Source organism: Magallana gigas, chromosome 4 (genome assembly GCF_963853765.1).
Source record: "Magallana gigas chromosome 4, xbMagGiga1.1, whole genome shotgun sequence".
In the NCBI taxonomy this organism is placed as follows: Eukaryota; Metazoa; Mollusca; class Bivalvia; order Ostreida; family Ostreidae; genus Magallana; species Magallana gigas.
In genome coordinates, this window is record NC_088856.1 from 50,167,822 (window position 1) to 50,187,684 (window position 19,863).

Here is a 19,863-nt window from a genome sequence, read left to right on the forward strand (position 1 = left end):
CAAATAAACATATATTAGTGTATTTGCAATTTTATACAACAGTAACCACGTCATTATCGATTTCTATCATCCTATTCTACAATACGTTTCCATAAGCTGCCTTTGCAATAAAAAAAAATAGTATAAAAAACAAAAGAATCAGAAAACTGAGAGTGTAGGTCAAAATACAGACCGGTAGTATTTTTTTCTGATTCGGGTGACTCCCAATTGCCCCATACTCTCACCAGAGGTCGTGCTACACAAGCTTCGCTTACACCTCTGTCAACGCCTGATGTACAAGATTCTTGTACAAAGTTAAACGATTGGCAAAATGTAATTAAAATCTATGTAGTTATTCCTTTTATCTATGATTATGATTAAAAACAATCAAATTTAAATCTTTAACGCCTTTTTAAATTTTTATTTCAACGTTACTGGGAGAACTATTTTGCAGATGTAAACATTACATTTTATTATACTTTTGTGTTAAATACTGAAATCTCATTGGTTTAGACGCAGTTGGTAATCCATTCTATTACCCCCAGCCTTAGCAACACACTTGGCAACGGGTAACACAACGAATTGTTACATACGCGTAAATTATGCGCGTACGGTTCGCCGTAGAATTCACTTCATTTCTATATAAAGCAGTAAAATTTTCGTTAAAAGTAAGACATTCAGTATAATAAAATAAATAGTGCCTGTTTGGGAGGGTAACTGTTGAAATTGACACCCCTCGAAAACCATTGTCAACCTCCACTTCACGTCGGTTGACAATTGTTTTCTCGGGGTGTAATTTTCAACAGTTACCCTCCCAAACAGGCACCATTTATATAATGATCACATGATCTAGTTTGACAGATATTTGAAAAATCAGTTTCTGTACACTACCGATTCACCGATGATTTACATAAATCAGCAGTAATATGTCATATTTCCTGTGATGTTTTAAACATGTCCTCAACGTTTTCACTTTCGATGACTTCCCTTTAAGCTGATTGTACAGAAGAAGCGAATCAACAATGCCATGTGCTAGCCATGCTTGTTTTGATCATGTGACATATTATTTTTCTAGCGTTGACAGAGGTGTAAGCGAAGCTTGTGTAGCACTACCTCTGGTGAGAGAATGCAATTGCCCTAGCTTTATAACAGTTTTTTGTTTCCTTTTTTTTTTTTTTGGTTAGAAGAAAAAAAATATTGCAAGCATTGCTGTCATTCCTCGTCGTTTCTTTATATGCATTAAATACCAAATTATACATATCTGTTAAAAATTCTGTATAAAACATCCGTAATATCAATTTTGTAGATTTTAAACTCTTTTGGTATGTAACAAATGAATAAGTAAGAAAAAATGATGAAATAATTAGAAAAAAAAAATCAACATTCTTTTACTTTGGCTTTATGGTTTATTCAAGTTTTTATTGCATGGTTTACGTCGGTGGGAAGGGGAGGGGGGGGGGGTATTCAGCGTTTTAGTGCTTTAGACCATGAACTTTAAAAACTGCAAAACAAGCATCATGGCTAATTAGTTTGAGAGGATGATTTTAATCCTTATGAAATTGAAATTTTCCCTGACGTTGCGAGAAGGGAAAACAAAAACATTGACAAGCAGGATAATACATGTACCGTTTAAATAATTGTTCGGTAGAGCTTTTGATTGAATGAGAAATAAAGTCTTTAAACATACAGCCATTAATTTGTACCGAGCTACATAGACTTCAATTTATATATACACTTCAAGACCATGTAGGGGGGTAGTTAGGTATTTTGGGGGTCAACTAAATATCATGGGTTATTACAGGCGACTCATATCTGATCTGATCTATTTAATTTTTTAATGTAGATTTTGAAAAATTGCCACAGTAGAGTAACTGGACTGCATGCATGACGTACATGGCCCTAACCTTTGAGGTGTTTTTTTTTTACAGTAAAACATATAGATTTTATATCTCATACTAAAAAAAAGAGCGAGACGCGATGAAGATCTAGATTTTATGAAGAATGGACCCAATTTGGTTACTAAACCTGGATCATTTCACAAGCAAAAGTGAAATAAATGGGATATTTTTTTACGTTAAATTTCCCTGAAATAAGCACTTATAAATACACGCGTATATTAACGTGTAATAGTAAGCTTATCTTTTGCACAAACAATTCACCTGAACTCACGCTAAAATTCACAATTGACATTTGTGGTAACAAATTTCATGTTTTGGGGAACAAATTAAACGGGGCGGACTTCATTTGTTCCATATCGGCGTACGACGAAATTTGCCGATCAATTGATCGGCGTTAAACGGCGAAATGGTAAATGAAGTAAACTGGAGTAAAAACGAAAGTGGAGGAACCTATTGTCAGATCTAGAGCTGTTGCTGTAACCGTGGTAACAGATGTAACAATTCCAAAAGACACCTTACTTTTTCGGCTTTGCTAGAATTCCTACATAGATAGAAACAACATATTTAAGAACTGCTATATATGTAGCAACGCATTTTCACCAAAAATACCATGAAGGATATACAGATTTGTTTCGACGGGTTTCTGCGCAAAATTCCCAAAAATTGTTTAGTCAATGTTATTAATCAATGATCATGCTGATTTATTAAATGGCACTTGCAGCCCAGCCAATGTCAAACTTATGTCATAGAATTTATTTACCATAATTTAATGCTAAACCGCACCTAGCTGCAATAATGTAGCCCTCTCCGATTTTTTATATCTGATTTTTACAGGAGAGGGCTACAATTCCACAGGATCTCCGTAATGGTGCAAAATTAATTTTTTAATGCAGCTGACTTCGGTCTGAAAAGATCGATTTTATATTTGACTTCCTTTAGATAAAATGATTTTTTAATTCAGCTTGAACAAATTAACCGTATATAAATCAAAACCAGATAAAACACATCAGCATGTTTACCAGTCGTCTTTTTCAGCAGCCATGACAGTTCTCGCGTGATTTTATGGGATGTACGCTTGGAGTTTTGATGGGGTTGATAACGTGAATGTCAGTGTAAATAATCGATCTTACCTCGTTATATCACTAAAACATCATTTAAGGAAATGGTATATAATGGAAAATTCATATTTACCGCGTTAATTATGTTTAAAATAGGGGAAATCCTATATTCAGTTCAGGATCCGCTCCTGAATTCTCATTGGCTGTCCCAAAATAAAACCGGTCAAGGTCAGTAAACATGGCGGACAAATTCAACTTTCGTTGTTGACATACACGAAAAATAACCGATATATGGACTATACTTGATATTTTTGGATTAATTTATGCCATGGACATCTACAACGTTTGATTTCAGGTAAGAAGTGCAAATGTTATTGTCATTTATAAACGATTTGAGACGAAATCGTTGCGGGAGTGAATCACTCCCGCACTTGCAACATTACGGAGATACTATGGAGTTGTAGCCCTCTCCCCCCCCCCCCCCCCCCCCAAAAAAAAAAAAAATCGGGAGAGGGCTACATTATTGCAGCTGAACCGCACCGAAATCGACGCAAAAATAATGAAGTTCCGCCTCTTCAAAGTGTAAACAGATAGCCATGCTATGACCTTGAATTGCTAGTATTACATAATGGTCACTATGATATTTATGTGTACCTAAATACTGCGCACTGAATGGTATTAATGATAATTAACAGAATGAACTCTGTGACTCTTGTAGCAATGCGTAGTATTCCTAAATGATGTTATGAAACCAGGTGCATAATACGGGCATAATAATATAATAATATCCAAATTGAGAGTTTAACAACAAGTGACATATTTGGCGATTCTGTGTCTGCAACGATAGCTCTAGTACTCTATATTGACTCATGTATTGGGTATTCTATATATTAACCTTTGTAACCTTTTATGCCATGTATGAATGAACGTATGTAATTATGAGTAAGTGATGCCTCATACTAGGTGGGGGACTCTGAGACCCAGGACTCGGAGACTCACATCCTGCATCCAGACTCTTTGATTGGCAGTTTTGACGGTTTTGTTACTTTATTTAGGAATAAACTATTAATCTTAATTTTGAACACTAAATGTTCACTCATGATTGTCGTAAATGGGCCGAACTAGTCAGAACTGTCCATCATAAGTAAAATGTTATATATACCCATGTAAAATGATGTTGAACAGATAGATTTAGATAGATTCCGTTTATAGAGATTCTTAGACTCTTGATTTGGGCTGCTTTAGATTGTTGTAATCTTAACTATACGATCACGATTAATAAACTATTGTTCAAAGAAGTACTGGACTTCGAGTTGAGTATCATCGCCAGAAGATATCAAAGTCTGAGGGCTTACACAAATCAAATAAAGCTTGAAGGGCTTTATGATAGATTTGATATGCACGCTCCGACCGAAATGATCACCTAATAATATTCAAAGAATGATGCCTTTTTGCTTATATTTATATTATTTCCAATTTCTACACGTCAAAAAAACATTTTAAAACCACTAGGTTTTTTCATGCATAGCACATGTTATGTATTATTGCAGCAAATACCGTTTCTCGGTTATGCTGTAGGACACGCCTATTTTGTTTCGCTCATTTTTTTCAAGGTCAGTATGACCTTGACTTAATGATTATCGGGAATTTGAAAACTCCAATTTTGTTATTTGTTAAGTGCCATAAAATGTCTGCTTATGCAGTTTGCCTTTGAAGTTTGTATTTGTCTTCATTTTTTGGCAATATTATTTATTTTTACTACAGTGTTCAGCTGTATCCACGAGATTTAAATATTAACCTATATCTGCTAGGTTCAACTGACCTAGAAATATATTTTAGATTTCTTGACTTGTATATTATCAATCGCAGTTGACCACACTATTCAAGCTTTAATTAACAACGATCATTTCCGTCGGGTTTTTTTTCAAAGCCAGTGCATGTTTATTCATGTACGATTACTGCCTTTTAGTAGTTAGTTATCGGTTGAGCACAGTGATTAGATTGTCCTTGTTTTTTACCTCTAGTGATAAAGGAATATATTTGTGAAAGTTCAATAACAACGAAATAAAGTACTCCTAGTAAAATCTTATTTCCTAAAGTTTATTTTATTTCATGTTTTGTGAAGATAAAATGGTTGATAGCGAATCATTTTTGTCATTGGGTTCGGTGAACAAAATCAGAGACAATAGCCAAGTCAGTACAACATATCAACACGGTTTTGGACATTGTGTAATAATAACTCTTTGGCAAATATAAAAAAAAATATAAAAAGTTATAATCATATCTTATATTCAATACAAAAAAAATGTATCTTTAATGTGAGTTTTTCTTTAACGGAAAATTGAGCATTTAACCCCAAATTCTTAATTCCTTAATGTTTGGGAGTTCTAGTATGGGTTCATCATGACCATAAAATTGTCCATGCGAAATAAAAAAAAGGAAGGGTCATAGTTTTTTTTTTATATTTGCCAAATTCATCTTTCATAATATTCAGGGTAGTGTTACACTCTTGTCAGCATTTTTGTTCACACTGCTGTCGAGAGGAAAGGCCGGTCAAGCCATATAAATGTCTACCTGTATACCTCATAACACTTGCTGATATTACAAATATCCATGCCTGTATTATCCTGATTATATTCTACATGTAACTGACACATCCAAATCTGGGGTCTCTGTATTGGGTAAGCCTTTTTTCGGCATTATTTGCACTGCATTTCGATGATTTGTCTCCCAGCATCGATATTCACTATTAAACATGCTTTGTGACGTATTCAATAAATATTGACAAGTGTATAAAACAAGTATTCTAATAGCGGCAATTCAAACTGTTACAGAACAGCTGCTTTGAGAAAGGATAGCTCTCTAAGGTTTGTGTTTAAGTAAACCTACATGTTCTGAAAGTAAACAAAACTGACTAGTACTTTGATATGTTTTTCAGTCATCAGAGATATTTCAACAAAAAAAGGAAGCATTCTTATTGATGACACTTGAAAAGAGTGTAGTCAAATACCATCACTGAGAATATTTCCCTACAGGACGTATAACATAGCGGCCCTGTCATTCTTCAGGCAACTGATAATGTTATCGAAGGGGAACTGTTACTCATTGGTCTTGTCAGCATTCGGGAAGAGCTTGTTAAGCCAAAGGAAGTTATACAATTTTGTCATTCTTCGGGAAGTAAATGTTAAGCCTTATGTTTGCTGCTTAAGTGCATGCAAAAATAAGTAACAAAAATTCAAATACTTTACAATATTTATTTTTTGTTATTCTACCGAGGGGCCATATGGTATAATATCCTTTGAACGCCCATATAAAGTTATTGTTGCTCAGGTGAACGATGTAGCCACATGGGCCTCTTGTTTAAGTGTTAACCAAAGGTACATAACATTCCTTTGATTTCTAATGACTATATGATATAAAAGTCGCGGTTTTTTGTTTGTTTGGTTTTTTTTTTTTTTTTTTTTAAGCACCTATCATCAGTTCGAAGTTCCTCCAAGAAGCTATCGAATTTCCTCCCAAACGTTTACCAATCCCGATGGAAAGTTGGTTCACGCATGCGCACATCCTGGTTATAATGCCTGGCTTTGTCATATAAAATATCATATTTATATTTTTCAAATGTCCTTTACTGTGATAAAATTACAAATCAATTTTGAAACATATAGCCCAATTCTTTTTAAAAAATGAGTGAAACAAAATAGGCGTCTCCTACAGCATAACCGAGAAACGGTATTTGCTGCAATAATACATAACATGTGCTATGCATGAAAAAAAACCTAGTGGTTTTAAAATGTTTTTTTGAAGTGTAGAAATTGGAAATAATATAAATAAAAGCAAAAAGGCATCATTCTTTGAATATTATTAGGTGATAATTTCGGTCGGAGCGTGCATATCAAATCTATCATAAAGCCCTTCAAGCTTTATTTGATTTGAACACGCACCGACCAAAATACATATGAATAATGAACATAATTCTGTCCATGCAAGCGTTTAAAGATATCGTATTCATCGGTAAAAGGCGATTAGAATAGCAAATTTCAAAATCGTGTAAAAAGAAATCTGTAACAAAATAATTACGGATACAACTTTCTAAATCTACGATACTTAAAATAACTAGATACGTCAAAACATCAGACCTATATCAATCATTTTTGCTGTAAAATCGAATTCATTTTGTTTTTTGTATAGCTTTGTAAGGTAATTTCCCTCGTGTTGACCTCATGATGTCACTGAAGCCTCGTTATCGCCTAATTTCATTTTCTCTTGATAAGATTTCTAAAAGCAGGTAAAAATAGGCACTTTGAAGAGGCGTAACTTCATTATTTTTGCATCGATTTCGGTGCGGTTTAGCTTTAAATTCTGGTAAATAAATTCTATGACATAGGTTTGACATTGGCTGGGCTGCAAGTGCCATTTAATAAATTAGCATGATCATTGATTAATAACATTGACTAAACAATTTTTGGGAATTTTGTGCAGAAACCCGTCGAATCAAATCTGTATATCCTTCATGGTATTTTTGGTGAAAATGCGTTGCTACATATATAGCAGTTCTTAAATATTTTGTTTCTATCTATGTAGGAATTCTAGCAAAGCCGAAAAAGTGAGGTGTCTTTTGGTGTTACATCTGTTACCATGTTTACAGCAACAGCCGTGACAATATGTTCCTCCACTTTTGTTTTTACGCCAGTTTACTTCATTTACCATTTCGCCGATTAACGCCGATCATTTCGTCGTTCGCCGCTATGGAACAAATGAAGTCCGCCCCGTTTAATCTGTTCCCCAAAACATGAAATTTGTTACCACTAATTGAATAAAAATATGTTATAACCAATTTTATAAAACCAAAATTACTAATTAAAACTTTGAAATAACGAATTCAAGAGTTCGTTATTTCAAATTTAATTTGTTAAAACAGATTTCAAAATTTAAAATAACGAATTCAGCGAATTTGTTATAACAGATTAAATTCGTTATAACGATTAATAACGATTATAACGGATTCAAAAATTCGTTATAGCGATTTAAATTCGTTTTAACAAATTTAAGAATTCGTTATTTCAAATTCAAAAATATTTTTGATAGGTCCTAAATGGGCTTCCGTAGTTTTGTAACACGTTAACATTTATTATGTTATTAAATACTAATACACATTGAAACACACTCAATTACAAGTTCAAAAAAATTAATTTTATTAAAAAATAATAATTTTACATGATGGAACATAAAAAACATTTTACCATGTTTCTATTGTAAATCATTCTTAAAATGATATGGAAATTCAATTCAATTTGCGAACTGGATTACAAATACACGACACAAAACATGTTTGATATGTTCATTGTTCCAAATGTAAGTACATCTTCACACATAGAGTTTGGAATACATGTATATGGCACGAATGTAGATTCATACGTCACAAAATTTGATCACATTCTGTCCAAGTAGACTGCTGCCATCATGAAGTTGAAGGCCAAACCCGATGTAATTGTTCTGAAAGCATGTCGCCGGTTCCAAAGAGCGATTTTCTCCCTCACCCAAGTCTCACCTTGCAAAGATAAGAACACAATCCTAGCATTAAAGACATTGATAAATATAATTTCAAAATGTTACTTCCTCATTGATCCTAAGAGCAGAAAAATAGAGGGGGGGGGGGGGGGGGGTTCAATTGTTAACTTTGTTTTGGAGTGTAGTAGTTTGATCTTTTTCACTACTGTATATGATATATTTTGACTTCGCGTTGTGTTTTTACATGATATTTCACCCAGATAAATTTTGAATCCGCCTGTTAAGAAGAAAACAGAAGAATTTGATAAGCTGCAAATTGATTTTTTCGTAATCAAATATTAGTTAATGACGACGAGTAGCAAGTGTATTTTGGCGACCAAAATAAATAACTAAAAAATTAAAGAACTGCAAATAATTTCCCAGAATAAATATATATATGGAATTCGAGTCAACTTAAAATTGCCAAAAGGAATCGACTTCGTACTTTGCTACAAGGCTCAATGAAGAAGCCCCGCGCACGAACGAATATTAGATTGTGTTTTAAGTTGTGTGTCTTACCTTTCCTTTCAAGTATATCCTTTTCCTTGAGTTGGTTGATATCAGGCATCATGATAAATCTGGTCCAGGGGAGGGCGGACAGCATGGACAGGGCACCAGCTAACCACAGGCAGCGGTACTCTCCCTTCTCAGACAGGAAGTAGACTGCTAGACCGGAAGCTACGCTCAAAACGGCGAACTTTCCCTGATATAAGAAAAAAACTTAAAATTTTAACAAAGATCAGATATGGATATTTCATGGAACATTTTCTTATATAAAAACAAGTAATGTAAACGTACATGCTAATTTTAAAAGAAGATGGGTGGATAAGGCGTGTAAAATGCCCATACGCGGTCGGACAGGCTACTAAAAAATTAAAGTATCAACAAATCTGATGGTTTATTTTTCAATCATTTAAAACAATATATATTTAACGAATCATTGATTTGTAACCTGTAGGTATGTTCAATACTTGGAATATGTTGACTCAAACAGGCGTATACGTATCAAAACCTGCAAATATTGTCATTTTTTAGAACTTCAAGGCATTTTATTTGATAGAGTGGGTCTGTGCTCCATAGTTTTCTCATAGTCTAATTAAGGTCTAATGGAAAACAAACCGATTTCAATCAAGAAAAACGTGGAGAGATGACCCACTATACATTAAAAATATCATTTTGTATCCCAACAACTGAACGTATTGAAAAAATAATACAAGTCCGGTAATTCGTGACCTTAGTCACACATAATATTTAAAAAGCCGCCTTTGTTGTGTCTGAAATGGCTCAGTGGTTAGAGTACCTGGCATAAGCTAACCGTATATATCTAGGGTTTTTATGTTACGGGTTCGATACCACCAAAATTTCCGACAATATTTTTTTTTCTTATTTTTTGTTAAATATATTAAAAACTGACTATAGTTAGAAATTTTGCTTTTGCAAAGTTGTATTATAAAATATTTGAATAGATTTAATTGGGGAAAAATAAATTTAAAATTGTATTTCACTACTGAATGGGCATTTGCGCCATCTTATTCCCCCATCTTCTTTAGATATTGATATCATTATAGGATAGCATCAGAGTATTTCGTTAATGTAATCATCCAATAAAATTCTTATGCAGGTATAAGAACATTTGAACCTATTTTTAGAAAGTCAAATAAAAAATGAAAATCCTTAAACAATAAATTTTACTTTTTATATATCCACAATCACATATCAAGAGGTCAAGAGGATATCATAATATGGTTAAGAGATATAATTTAAAAAATAAGAAAAAAAAAACAAATAAAAATAAAGAAAACTTAGATCCGCTCCCGTATACAGCACACAAACCTGGATAAGTCGCGCGCGAGTGTAAGTCTCCGTCCATTCTCGTAGCAGGGTCCCTGTGTCGGGGGCCGAGGCGAACATGGTGGGTACCTGGACCCAGTTAATGTAGAGCGAGGCCCCGGCGAAGTAGGCGCTACAGCTGATGGCCGAGTAGGCCGCCAGGTCTAGGCATTTCTGTTTGTCCATTTTTCTCTCCGTCTACGCCGCCCCTATCCAAAACGTGTTTAAGTGGTTTTTTTAGAACCCAGTGACCTGGATGCGTTCTTTATCGCGGGTGTATGAAAAGATAACTCATATTACACTATTCTTTATTTATTTAAAGTGTGAACGTGACAGCTCTCACAACGTATAAATTATAAATAATGTACAGGTAACGAATTTTTTTTTTTTATATTTAAAGCTACAAGGCAACATCTCAAGGCGGTATGGGACACCTCCATATTGTGACGTACTTCCTGTCAAAATAAACAATAAAATTAAGTGTAATTTTATTAAAAATTTTTTAACAAATTGTTACCTTACGGCCTAACGCTACGGCCTTGATAGAGCGTTACAAGATGCAACTACGAATTTGTAAGTCATGATGTAGAATCCCGCTGGGGCTTTTATATAATTTTTTACCTTTCGAAATTTAAAAAAAAGAAATATTTTCGGTGAAATATTGTAAAATTTGAAAATTCTAAACCGGTAAGAGTATAATTGATTGTAATGTACTTTTGTACTTAACACACAAACACATAGTACATGTACCATGGAAGTATTATGAATCTGCATACATGTAGTAATAATTTTATACATTGTAAAAATATCTCAGACATACACTTTACTGATAAAACTGTTTTTCTTGATAAGTTTTCGTTTTATTTTTAGGAATATTTGAAACGAATAAAATTTACTGTATGTAGATTTATAAGATTATCTTTACGGCTTTTTTTCGGTTGGGGTGTGTTTTTCTCTTGAAATTATGAGTATGACATCTTTTATAATTTAAAAGCACAAAAGCACATGTCTTTTCTGAAAAGAATCCCACAATATGTATACCCAATTTTCAGTAAAATTTCATTTTTGCATTCTTCAAACATTGTCCAAATACGACAAGTTTTAATTTGAATTATTAAACTCAAGTAAATATGGTGTGAGAAACACACTTTAATTGTACTTCTTTGACACATAAAATAAATGAAATTATAACATCTTGATTTTTTTTTTCAATTTAATGCTTAACTGGCTTATTTTTTTCTTTTTGACAAGTAGGATAATACCGTTAAAATAATTTTTCGGTAGAGTTTTTGATTGAATGAGAAGTCAAGTCTTTAAATATACAACCATTCATTTGTTTTGTTTTTAACATATTTTATTGATTAAACAAAGGGATTGGAAACAAGTTCGAGCTCCTCTCCTTAAAAATAACAATAGTTGTCATGCATATAAATTTAGAACAAAAGAAAATATAATATTGATATACACAAAGAAATATTATTTAAATCTCAAGGATTCGATCGTCTATAAACTTTTCTACAGACGCAAAAATGCTTTTGTTGATATGTAAAGGTAGGTTAATATTGACTTAATCTAACATTAAATTTAATAATTGATCAAACATATTGTTTCTCGCTATATAGCAGTTTTTACAAGAAAAAAGAAAAGAAATGATACACATCTTCTGTTTGACCACAATTCAATTCAATTCAATTCAATTCAATTTATTCTCTCAAACCATTATCATACAATGGTACATGAGGTACAATAACATATTTACATTAAATTGTGATGTCAAGGGTCTAATAAATTATATATAAATTATAATACAACATAGTATTACATGTGTTAGTAAGCATAAGTAAGTAAGAGAAAAAAAAAATAGTAATAATACAAAAAGTGGTAGAAAAAAAAAAAAATAGATCATCATATAAAAATTTAATACAATGTTTCATTGGTGTTCAATACGTGGAGAGTAATAATAATAATAATAAATGCTAATATAGTTTAGGCTGGACAGCAGAATTGCTCTTGGAAATTCAATATAAAAGAGCTTAATTTTTTCAATGTTTTGATGTTCGTTGTCATCAGCAGTTCCCTAAATTTTAATGTACTTGGTTTTTGAAAATACTTGGTACATAGAAATTGCTTACGTAAAGTTAAAAAAAATTTACATTCAAGAATAAAATGGTATTCGTCCGCTAATTTACCACTATTACAGAGTGTGCAGCTTCTGTCATTTACAGGAATTCCATACCATCTACCGGTTTCAATCGGTAAACGGTGATTTGCTGTTCTGAATTTAATAAGTGGTTTCCAAAATTTTTTAGTAAGAATGCCTAAGTATTTTTCAAAACCAAACTTTTGTTTATAAATTTTATATATTTGACCTTTAGATGAATTATCTATATCTTTTGCCCATTTCTGAATGAACTGGTCCTGCAATCTTTGTTTGATGGCGGCAGAAATCCACTTATCATTAACTATTGCAGTACATTGTTCTGTCCAGATATTAGAGAACCCACATGAGTCTAAAATATGTCGTATAAAATCAGTCCATGGATTTACACAGTCATTATTATACATATATTGGTTTGCTAAATATTTGTAAACAGTAAACACAATCTTATTGTCTTGACCTTGGATCATTTTTGTCCAATAAGAAATCATTCGAGAATATACAGTTACGTATAAAGGATAACGACCTGATTCACCGTAGACCATATACGATGGAGTACTACTTTTCATACATAGAATATATTTTAAAAATTTCAAATGGATTTTTTCAATAATATCTATATTCTCGTAACCCCAGATTTCACAAGCATAGAGCAAAACCGGCACTACTACTTTATCAAACAAATCAAACTGTTGTTCCATGGGTAGATTAAAAAGTCTTATTTTTCTTATAATACAATACATAGCTTTTTGTGCTTGCTCAACCAAGTGTTTTTTTGCTTTACAAAAAGATCCACTTCTGGAAAATACAGTACCCAAATATTTGAATTCACTCACAATTTCAACAACGTTATTATTATAATAAAAAATGTTTTTTGGCTTAGGGCCTTTTGAAAAAACTAATATCTTTGTTTTTTCTACATTGACATTTAGTTTCCATTGGGAACAGTACACATGGAATTCATCTAGTGCTTTCTGGAGATCATCAGCGGTCTCAGACATAATAACCGTATCGTCTGCATAAAATAATAGGCAAAGTTTCAAGTATAACATCAACTCATCTTCAATGGAAGAACTAATACTTTGTAACCCAACAATATTTTTATCTAATAAAAAATCTTCTAAGTCATTAATATACAATGAAAATAAAAAAGGAGATAAATTTTCTCCTTGACGCACACCTATATTACAACAGAAAAAATCAGATGACATAAACACAACGGGTTATTTATGATATTACGTTGTCTCAGCTTTGTATGAATACTGTTGGTACAGCGTTTACCAAACGAAAAATAAATAAGGGGTCTCGTAATAGTAGGCATACATGTATATATGTTTGCAAAACAAATTGATTGAGGTGGCTGTTCTGGCTTCTATATTTAGTGAATTCAATTGATTGACAGCATGTGGTGGGAATAATATCAAATAAATAATCAGGCAAAGTCCCCATGTTTAATTTGAACATAGTTTTCATCGATTTTTAGTTGATCATTTCACCAGCAAAAGTCAGTGATATAACTGGAATATTTTCTTTTTACGTAAAATTCTCCTAAAAAGAGCACTTAGATAGAAGTGTATATTAAAGTGTAAAAGTAAGCTTATCTTTTGCACAAAAAATTCACATAAACTCACGGTCATATTTTTTACTAAAAAAACACTCGCTTCACAATTGACATTCGGGGAAAAGAAAGATAACCCCGACTATAGTTTAATTTTCTTCAGGCTAACCAGATAATAATGGTGCATGTATTTTATCTAATAGTGTTTTCACAAATACCATAGATTTCATATTATTGTGTTGTTGTTAAGAAACTAATTACATTAAACCTATTTAAAAATTTGGTTAATTTCCTTTGGAAACTAACTATTCTTATACTTAATTACTGTTTGTTTTCGTTTTTAAGCACGTACATAAAAACATGATTGACTTTTTTTATTTTAAATTCCCATTCTCCGACTGGTGTTACCTTACATGCGATACGAACTAACAAATGAAATTAACATTTAAATTATAATTGCATTATACAAAACGTGTTAAATAATCCCCTTAAGATGTCATTTGTTTAATTTCAACGAAATTTTGAATACTATTTGTCCCGACCAATCTTTTCAATCTATTTTACAAGAAATAAATAAATTATACACATGGGCATGTACAGGTATGTGAAACACTTTTATTGCATTTGGTAAAACAAAAGTATAACATATATGAAAAAAATCCTGTAAATTAACGAGGCCGAATACAGAACGAGTACGCACGCTTTCGCGCAGCGTTTCATTTGTTTTGTGACGTCATCTTTTTGCTTAGTTGACGCCATGGCGTTATAGTTTCAACTGCAGATATTCAGCGAAAATTGTAGAAAATGTCTCGTTTGATGCGTAAAAATAATGTTATATTGTGGAATAAACATAAATATCTCGAAGTATAAGCTATATTAGGGCTCGGGTCGAAAACATGAAAAGGGTTCAGCAAGCCTAGCCATCTGTCACGTTTTCTTAACCCGCCTAAATATAGCTTAATTCATATATTTCAAGACAGTAACCATGTATTTTATATTAATGACCCTTAATATGTGATGTTATAAATTTTTTTATTACTTAAATATGTCCGAATGTTTTAATAATACTAAGAAGATCACCTTTTCCGCCTTTGTCAAATAAAAAATAGCCATTATCTGACGAATCTGGGAAATGGGGCATACAAAAATCAACTTTGATAAGACCCCTGGAACAAACCAGGAGGTAAAAGTTTTTTTTTATTTGACAATTTGATGCCTTTTAGCAATAACTTTAATATGTAGAACAGAAAAAGAAATCCCTAGGGCAGAAGTTTTGAAAAAATGTATAAAATATGCAAAATTGATACATTTCAAGCAAAATCCCATAGGGTCCTATGTTAAAGACGAACAAACTTTGAGATGACCCCCTAAACAAACGGTGTGGTAAATGTCTTATTTTTTAATCTTAAAATAATAATTATATCAGTAGAAATTCATGTAAAAAGTTTCATCCAAAAATCTAGGGCAGAACAAATTAGACCCGGCCTCGTTAAATCAGGCAATGATTGCAGTCATTTGATTTGCGATACAATAAAATCACAAAAAAAACCTTGAATCTACTTTTCTACATCTCATGGCCAGCTTATTGATAAATCAAGACGTATTTCAATTTCTCAAAATTTTGATGATTTGTTTCATTTCCGGTTCTTTGTAGACTTCCGGTTTACGTCATCCGGTTTAGATAGACAGCTGCTGCTAGGAGGTCAAAGGCCAGACTGGAGACGACGCTACGGACGGCGTGTCGTCTATTCCACAACTTGATTTTATCTCTCACCCAACTCTCACCTTTTAAGATATTATAAACAAATTTGTCAATTCATTTTTATACCCATTATAAAGAATGTAGACATAATGAAGATGTGCATGCTAATAAAAATAACTTTCATGAAATAAATAATTTTCATTTCTGTATTCAGAGATTCTCGGACATACCAGTATTCATGCTCAAACCAGATAGTTTCTTTTGAGTTTTTTTTAACTATTCCTGATCAAACTTTCCAATTTATATCTATATTAGATTCTTTGATTGATATTCAAATCCTAAAATTTCGTAATGTTTAGTTTAGTTTAAAAAAGTCAACACTAAAAATTCATGTAAGATGAATAGGTGTGATTTATATATTCTAAAGGTCAGTCATTCAACAATGTATACCTGTGAATGTTCCTCCCTATATACATGAACACATACCTTCTTTCTTAAGCACGTCCTCCTCGTGCAGTTTGCTGATGTCGGGCATCATGGCCAGCAGTGTCCAGGGCCACACGGAGATAAAAGTCAGCCCCCCGGCCAGCCACAGCCACCGCTGCTCCCCCACCTCACTCAGGTACCACACGGCGGCCGCCGAGGTGGCGCCAACCATGGCTAGTTTGCCCTGGAAGAAGACATCAGTGGATAGATGTTATGATTGTAGCCTAACATGCAACTTATTTTAGTTATTGCGTCATTCACCAGGGTAGTAGGGAGGGGACGTTATCCTTTTAACTTAAAAATACGGGTCTTTTATTCATAGAAACTTTATATGTAATGTGATTTTTTTTGTAGCTGTATAGTATTTATGTACATATTTATCATAAGGTGAAACATGTACTTATTTACGGCTATACAAAAATCACTATGCATGTGCGCATGCACTAAAAGAGTGAGATAGAAAGAGAATGATAAAAGGTCTAGATTCAGGATATTGACTTTTTTAAAATCATGTTCTAGATAATCACATTTCCCTGTAATACATAATATTACGTAAATTCACAATAAAAGGTATTTTATACGGAAAATCCATTAAACGTACCCGGCCACAATATGTCAATGAATGGACCTAGGCCTGTGCAGGCCTGAGTATTGCCATCGTAACATACCTGATATTTCCTAGACAGACTGTAGCACAACCTCCATTCCTCCAGGAGTGTCTTCGTATCGTGTACTGTTTCAAACAATGTCGGGACATGCACGAGATTGATGTACCACGCCGCTCCCGAAAAATAGGCACTGCAGCCGACAGCGGCGAAACCCGCCAAATCCAGCCATCTTTGTCTGTCCATTGTTGGAATGAAACGCAGAACTCTGAATCAATAGCGAGCGTACTACGTGCGGTGAGGGGGTTGTTTAGATTAATCCTCGCTGACCTGAGACGACCTAGATATTTCATCAGTCTGAAAAAATCGATGAAAAGACAACCCATTTTTTGAAATATTTTTAAATATTTACATAAATAAAGGACACTGTAAAATGGACTTTGCTTTATTTTGTAAATTTACTTAGATTACCCCCAAGTTATCAAAAGGTATGTGACCTGAGATGAACTTGAAATAATCTGTGATTCCTTATCGCAAAGCGTTCTTGATTTATTAGTTCATCTCTCTCTCTCTCTCTCTCTCTCTCTCTCTCTCTCTCTCTCTCTCTCTCAGAGAGACAAACTTGTTTTTTCCAATAGATAGCTAAAAATAGGTAGCCAATTCGTAGATACCTTTTTTTGCTAGTGGACTCTACAAATTGTTCAAAAGTCAAAATTGTACAAATATATTCATGATCGCGAATGAAGAATATTTATCCGATATAGCGATTATCGGTATATATATCACTAAATAAATATGGCAACTTAGATGGAAATAATATCGATGCTATTTCTTTCAAGCTTATTTCAAAAACAACAAACGCTCCTTACTTTGATGGCAATAACCTCAGAGAAACAAGTGAAAAAGTTTGGAATTTTTAAAAAATATTCTTGCTAATGTGTCGTATGCCATTTGATCGTTTTCTATGGTATCGACATCATCACTATACGTACATTGTACATCAAAACAAAGGAAAATAATAGCAAAAAGGGGTTTTGTAACACATTAACATTAATTATGTTATTTAATACTAATACACATTGAAACACACTAAATTACAAGTCCAAAGAAATTTATTTTATTGAAAAAAGAATTATAAAATCACAGTATGGAACATAAATTTTTTTCCCCTGTTTTTGTAAATTATTCTTAAAATGATATGGAAATTCAATTCAATTTGCAAACTGGATTACAAATACACGACACACAGCATGTTTAATATTTTCATAGTTACAAATGTAAATACATGTATGTGGCTATCATGTTCGAAGGTAAACATTTACACAGAGAGTTTGAAATACATGAATATGGCACGACTATTCATACGTCACAAAATTTGATCACATTCTGTCCAAGTAGACTGCCGCCATCATTAATTTGAAGGCCAAACCCGATGTAATTGTTCTGAAAGCATGTCGTCGGTTCCAAAGAGCGATTTTCTCCCTCACCCAGGTCTCGTCTTGCAAAGAAGCAATAAAACATGATACTAGCATTAAAGATATTAATAAATATAATTGCAAAATATTACTTACTTGGTGATCCCAAGAGCAGAAAATAATTATTTTGTTTTCAATCGTTAATTTTGTTTTTGGGATAAACACACGTACATGTACAATACCGAGTCATTGTAAGATTTAATGCACCAATAAAATCTGAATTTAATAATGAATGTAATGATCATCGTTTGTACATGTGTAACTTTTGTCTAACTCTACATGATGTAAGTATGCCAAATTTCAAAGCTACATGTATGCCAATCATGATTCCATACCACTAGTGCACGAACGTTTTGATAATATCGAAAAAAATCGTTCATAAAGTTCAACAAACGTATAGTCCGTGGGAACAATTGACATACGTCTTAACTTTTCTTCATAGACTGTTATTATTTGCGTTTCTTACCTTTTCTATCATGTATATCCTTCTCCCTGAGTTGGTTGATATCAGGGATCATGATTTTATCAGAACGGATTAATTTGGTGTGCTTTTTTCGATAGCGTCACGATCAACTCTGTCAGTTACGTCAAGCATAAACAATACACACCGCCGGTATTGAAACTTTATGATTGGTCAGCTCGTTTTCTTAGGCGGAGTAATCTTTGCACGCTTATGCAATTCCAGAGCTTTTAATTTCACAGAACAGTTCATTTTTTCCACATCGACTCTCCCCTTTAAATTTAAATTATACACAAAACTCACGTACATGTTGTCCGTGGTTTGCGATAATTTCGTTAAACAAAAATGATGTTGTATGTACTACGAGTTTATTTCATGTACATTGTAATAAATGTTAAATATACATGTATTACCTACTTTAATACTTACCAGTCGAAATAATAGACCTGAATTTCTCGATTTTTACACTTTTCCATCGGCAATCTACAGTCAATAAACGAAGTGAGCGCTGATATGAAAGAACCTGATACGGAAGTGGAAAGTGCAAGGGAGTATACCGGTACGCACACATGTGTACGTAGAACTGAGCCTTCTTTGCTAGGGAAGTGTCCGATTCGTTCATTCTCCCTTTACCGTACCACAATCTGTGTAAAAGCAAGTGTATGAAAACATTCTTAACTGAATTTTGTTGAAAACTTGTCTAGATATAGTTGTTCTAAAAACACCAGCTTATAAGGCGCATACTCTAGTTTAGAGTTATGAACTTGTGGAACTAAATTAAATACTTACGATACGATAAAATATCATGCTTGACCAATTTATGATTGTGTGTTTTATTCTATTCCCACTTATAGACTTTAATGGAAACTTCTGACATTTTACTGTCCGCCATTTTGTTCTAATAGACCAATCCACACTTTACAAAAAAATATCCCTTTTTGACCTATGGGTTGACCCCACAAATCCACACTTTGCAAAGTGTGGATTAAACTAATTAGACCAATCCAAACTTTAAAAAAGTTATGTCCCTTGGCCGTCATCTTTGGGAGGAAACCCATATATTCCTCACAGTAGCCTTTGTAATTTAGAGGGTTGTATCTTTGTCAT

At 33.1% G+C, this 19,863-nt stretch overlaps 2 protein-coding genes across 2 annotated transcripts; both read right to left on the bottom strand.

The window, feature by feature from the left end:
- Window positions 1-8,103: 8,103 nt before the first annotated feature.
- LOC105331950 (uncharacterized) lies at window positions 8,104-10,588 on the bottom strand. Its single transcript, XM_011434343.4, has 3 exons — window positions 10,316-10,588; window positions 9,002-9,185; window positions 8,104-8,483 (listed from the first exon to the last, which is right to left on the bottom strand). Exons 1-3 carry the CDS (start codon window positions 10,496-10,498, stop codon window positions 8,365-8,367), a joined length of 486 nt encoding a protein of 161 aa, XP_011432645.3. The 5' UTR covers window positions 10,499-10,588; the 3' UTR covers window positions 8,104-8,364.
- A 4,035-nt stretch (window positions 10,589-14,623) lies between these two features.
- On the bottom strand, window positions 14,624-17,155 carry LOC105331949 (uncharacterized). Its single transcript, XM_011434341.4, has 3 exons — window positions 16,885-17,155; window positions 16,217-16,400; window positions 14,624-15,813 (listed from the first exon to the last, which is right to left on the bottom strand). The coding sequence occupies exons 1-3, from the start codon at window positions 17,065-17,067 to the stop codon at window positions 15,692-15,694; spliced, it is 489 nt and encodes a 162-aa protein (XP_011432643.1). The 5' UTR covers window positions 17,068-17,155; the 3' UTR covers window positions 14,624-15,691.
- Between the last annotated feature and the right edge of the window lie 2,708 nt (window positions 17,156-19,863).

What these genes read in the sequence shown, in the direction of transcription:
- LOC105331950 (XM_011434343.4), bottom strand. Translation starts at nt 10,498, where the DNA reads ATGGACAAACAGAAATGCCTAGACCTGGCGGCCTACTCGGCCATCAGC. An exon ending in CTCGCGCGCGACTTATCCAG is followed by an intron (nt 9,186 to 10,315) that starts GTTTGTGTGCTG and finishes TTCTTATATCAG; the next exon opens with GGAAAGTTCGCCGTTTTGAG. An exon ending in GGATATACTTGAAAGGAAAG is followed by an intron (nt 8,484 to 9,001) that starts GTAAGACACACA and finishes TATCTTTGCAAG; the next exon opens with GTGAGACTTGGGTGAGGGAG.
- LOC105331949 (XM_011434341.4), bottom strand. Translation starts at nt 17,067, where the DNA reads ATGGACAGACAAAGATGGCTGGATTTGGCGGGTTTCGCCGCTGTCGGC. An exon ending in GTCTGTCTAGGAAATATCAG is followed by an intron (nt 16,401 to 16,884) that starts GTATGTTACGAT and finishes GTCTTCTTCCAG; the next exon opens with GGCAAACTAGCCATGGTTGG. An exon ending in GGACGTGCTTAAGAAAGAAG is followed by an intron (nt 15,814 to 16,216) that starts GTATGTGTTCAT and finishes ATATCTTAAAAG; the next exon opens with GTGAGAGTTGGGTGAGAGAT.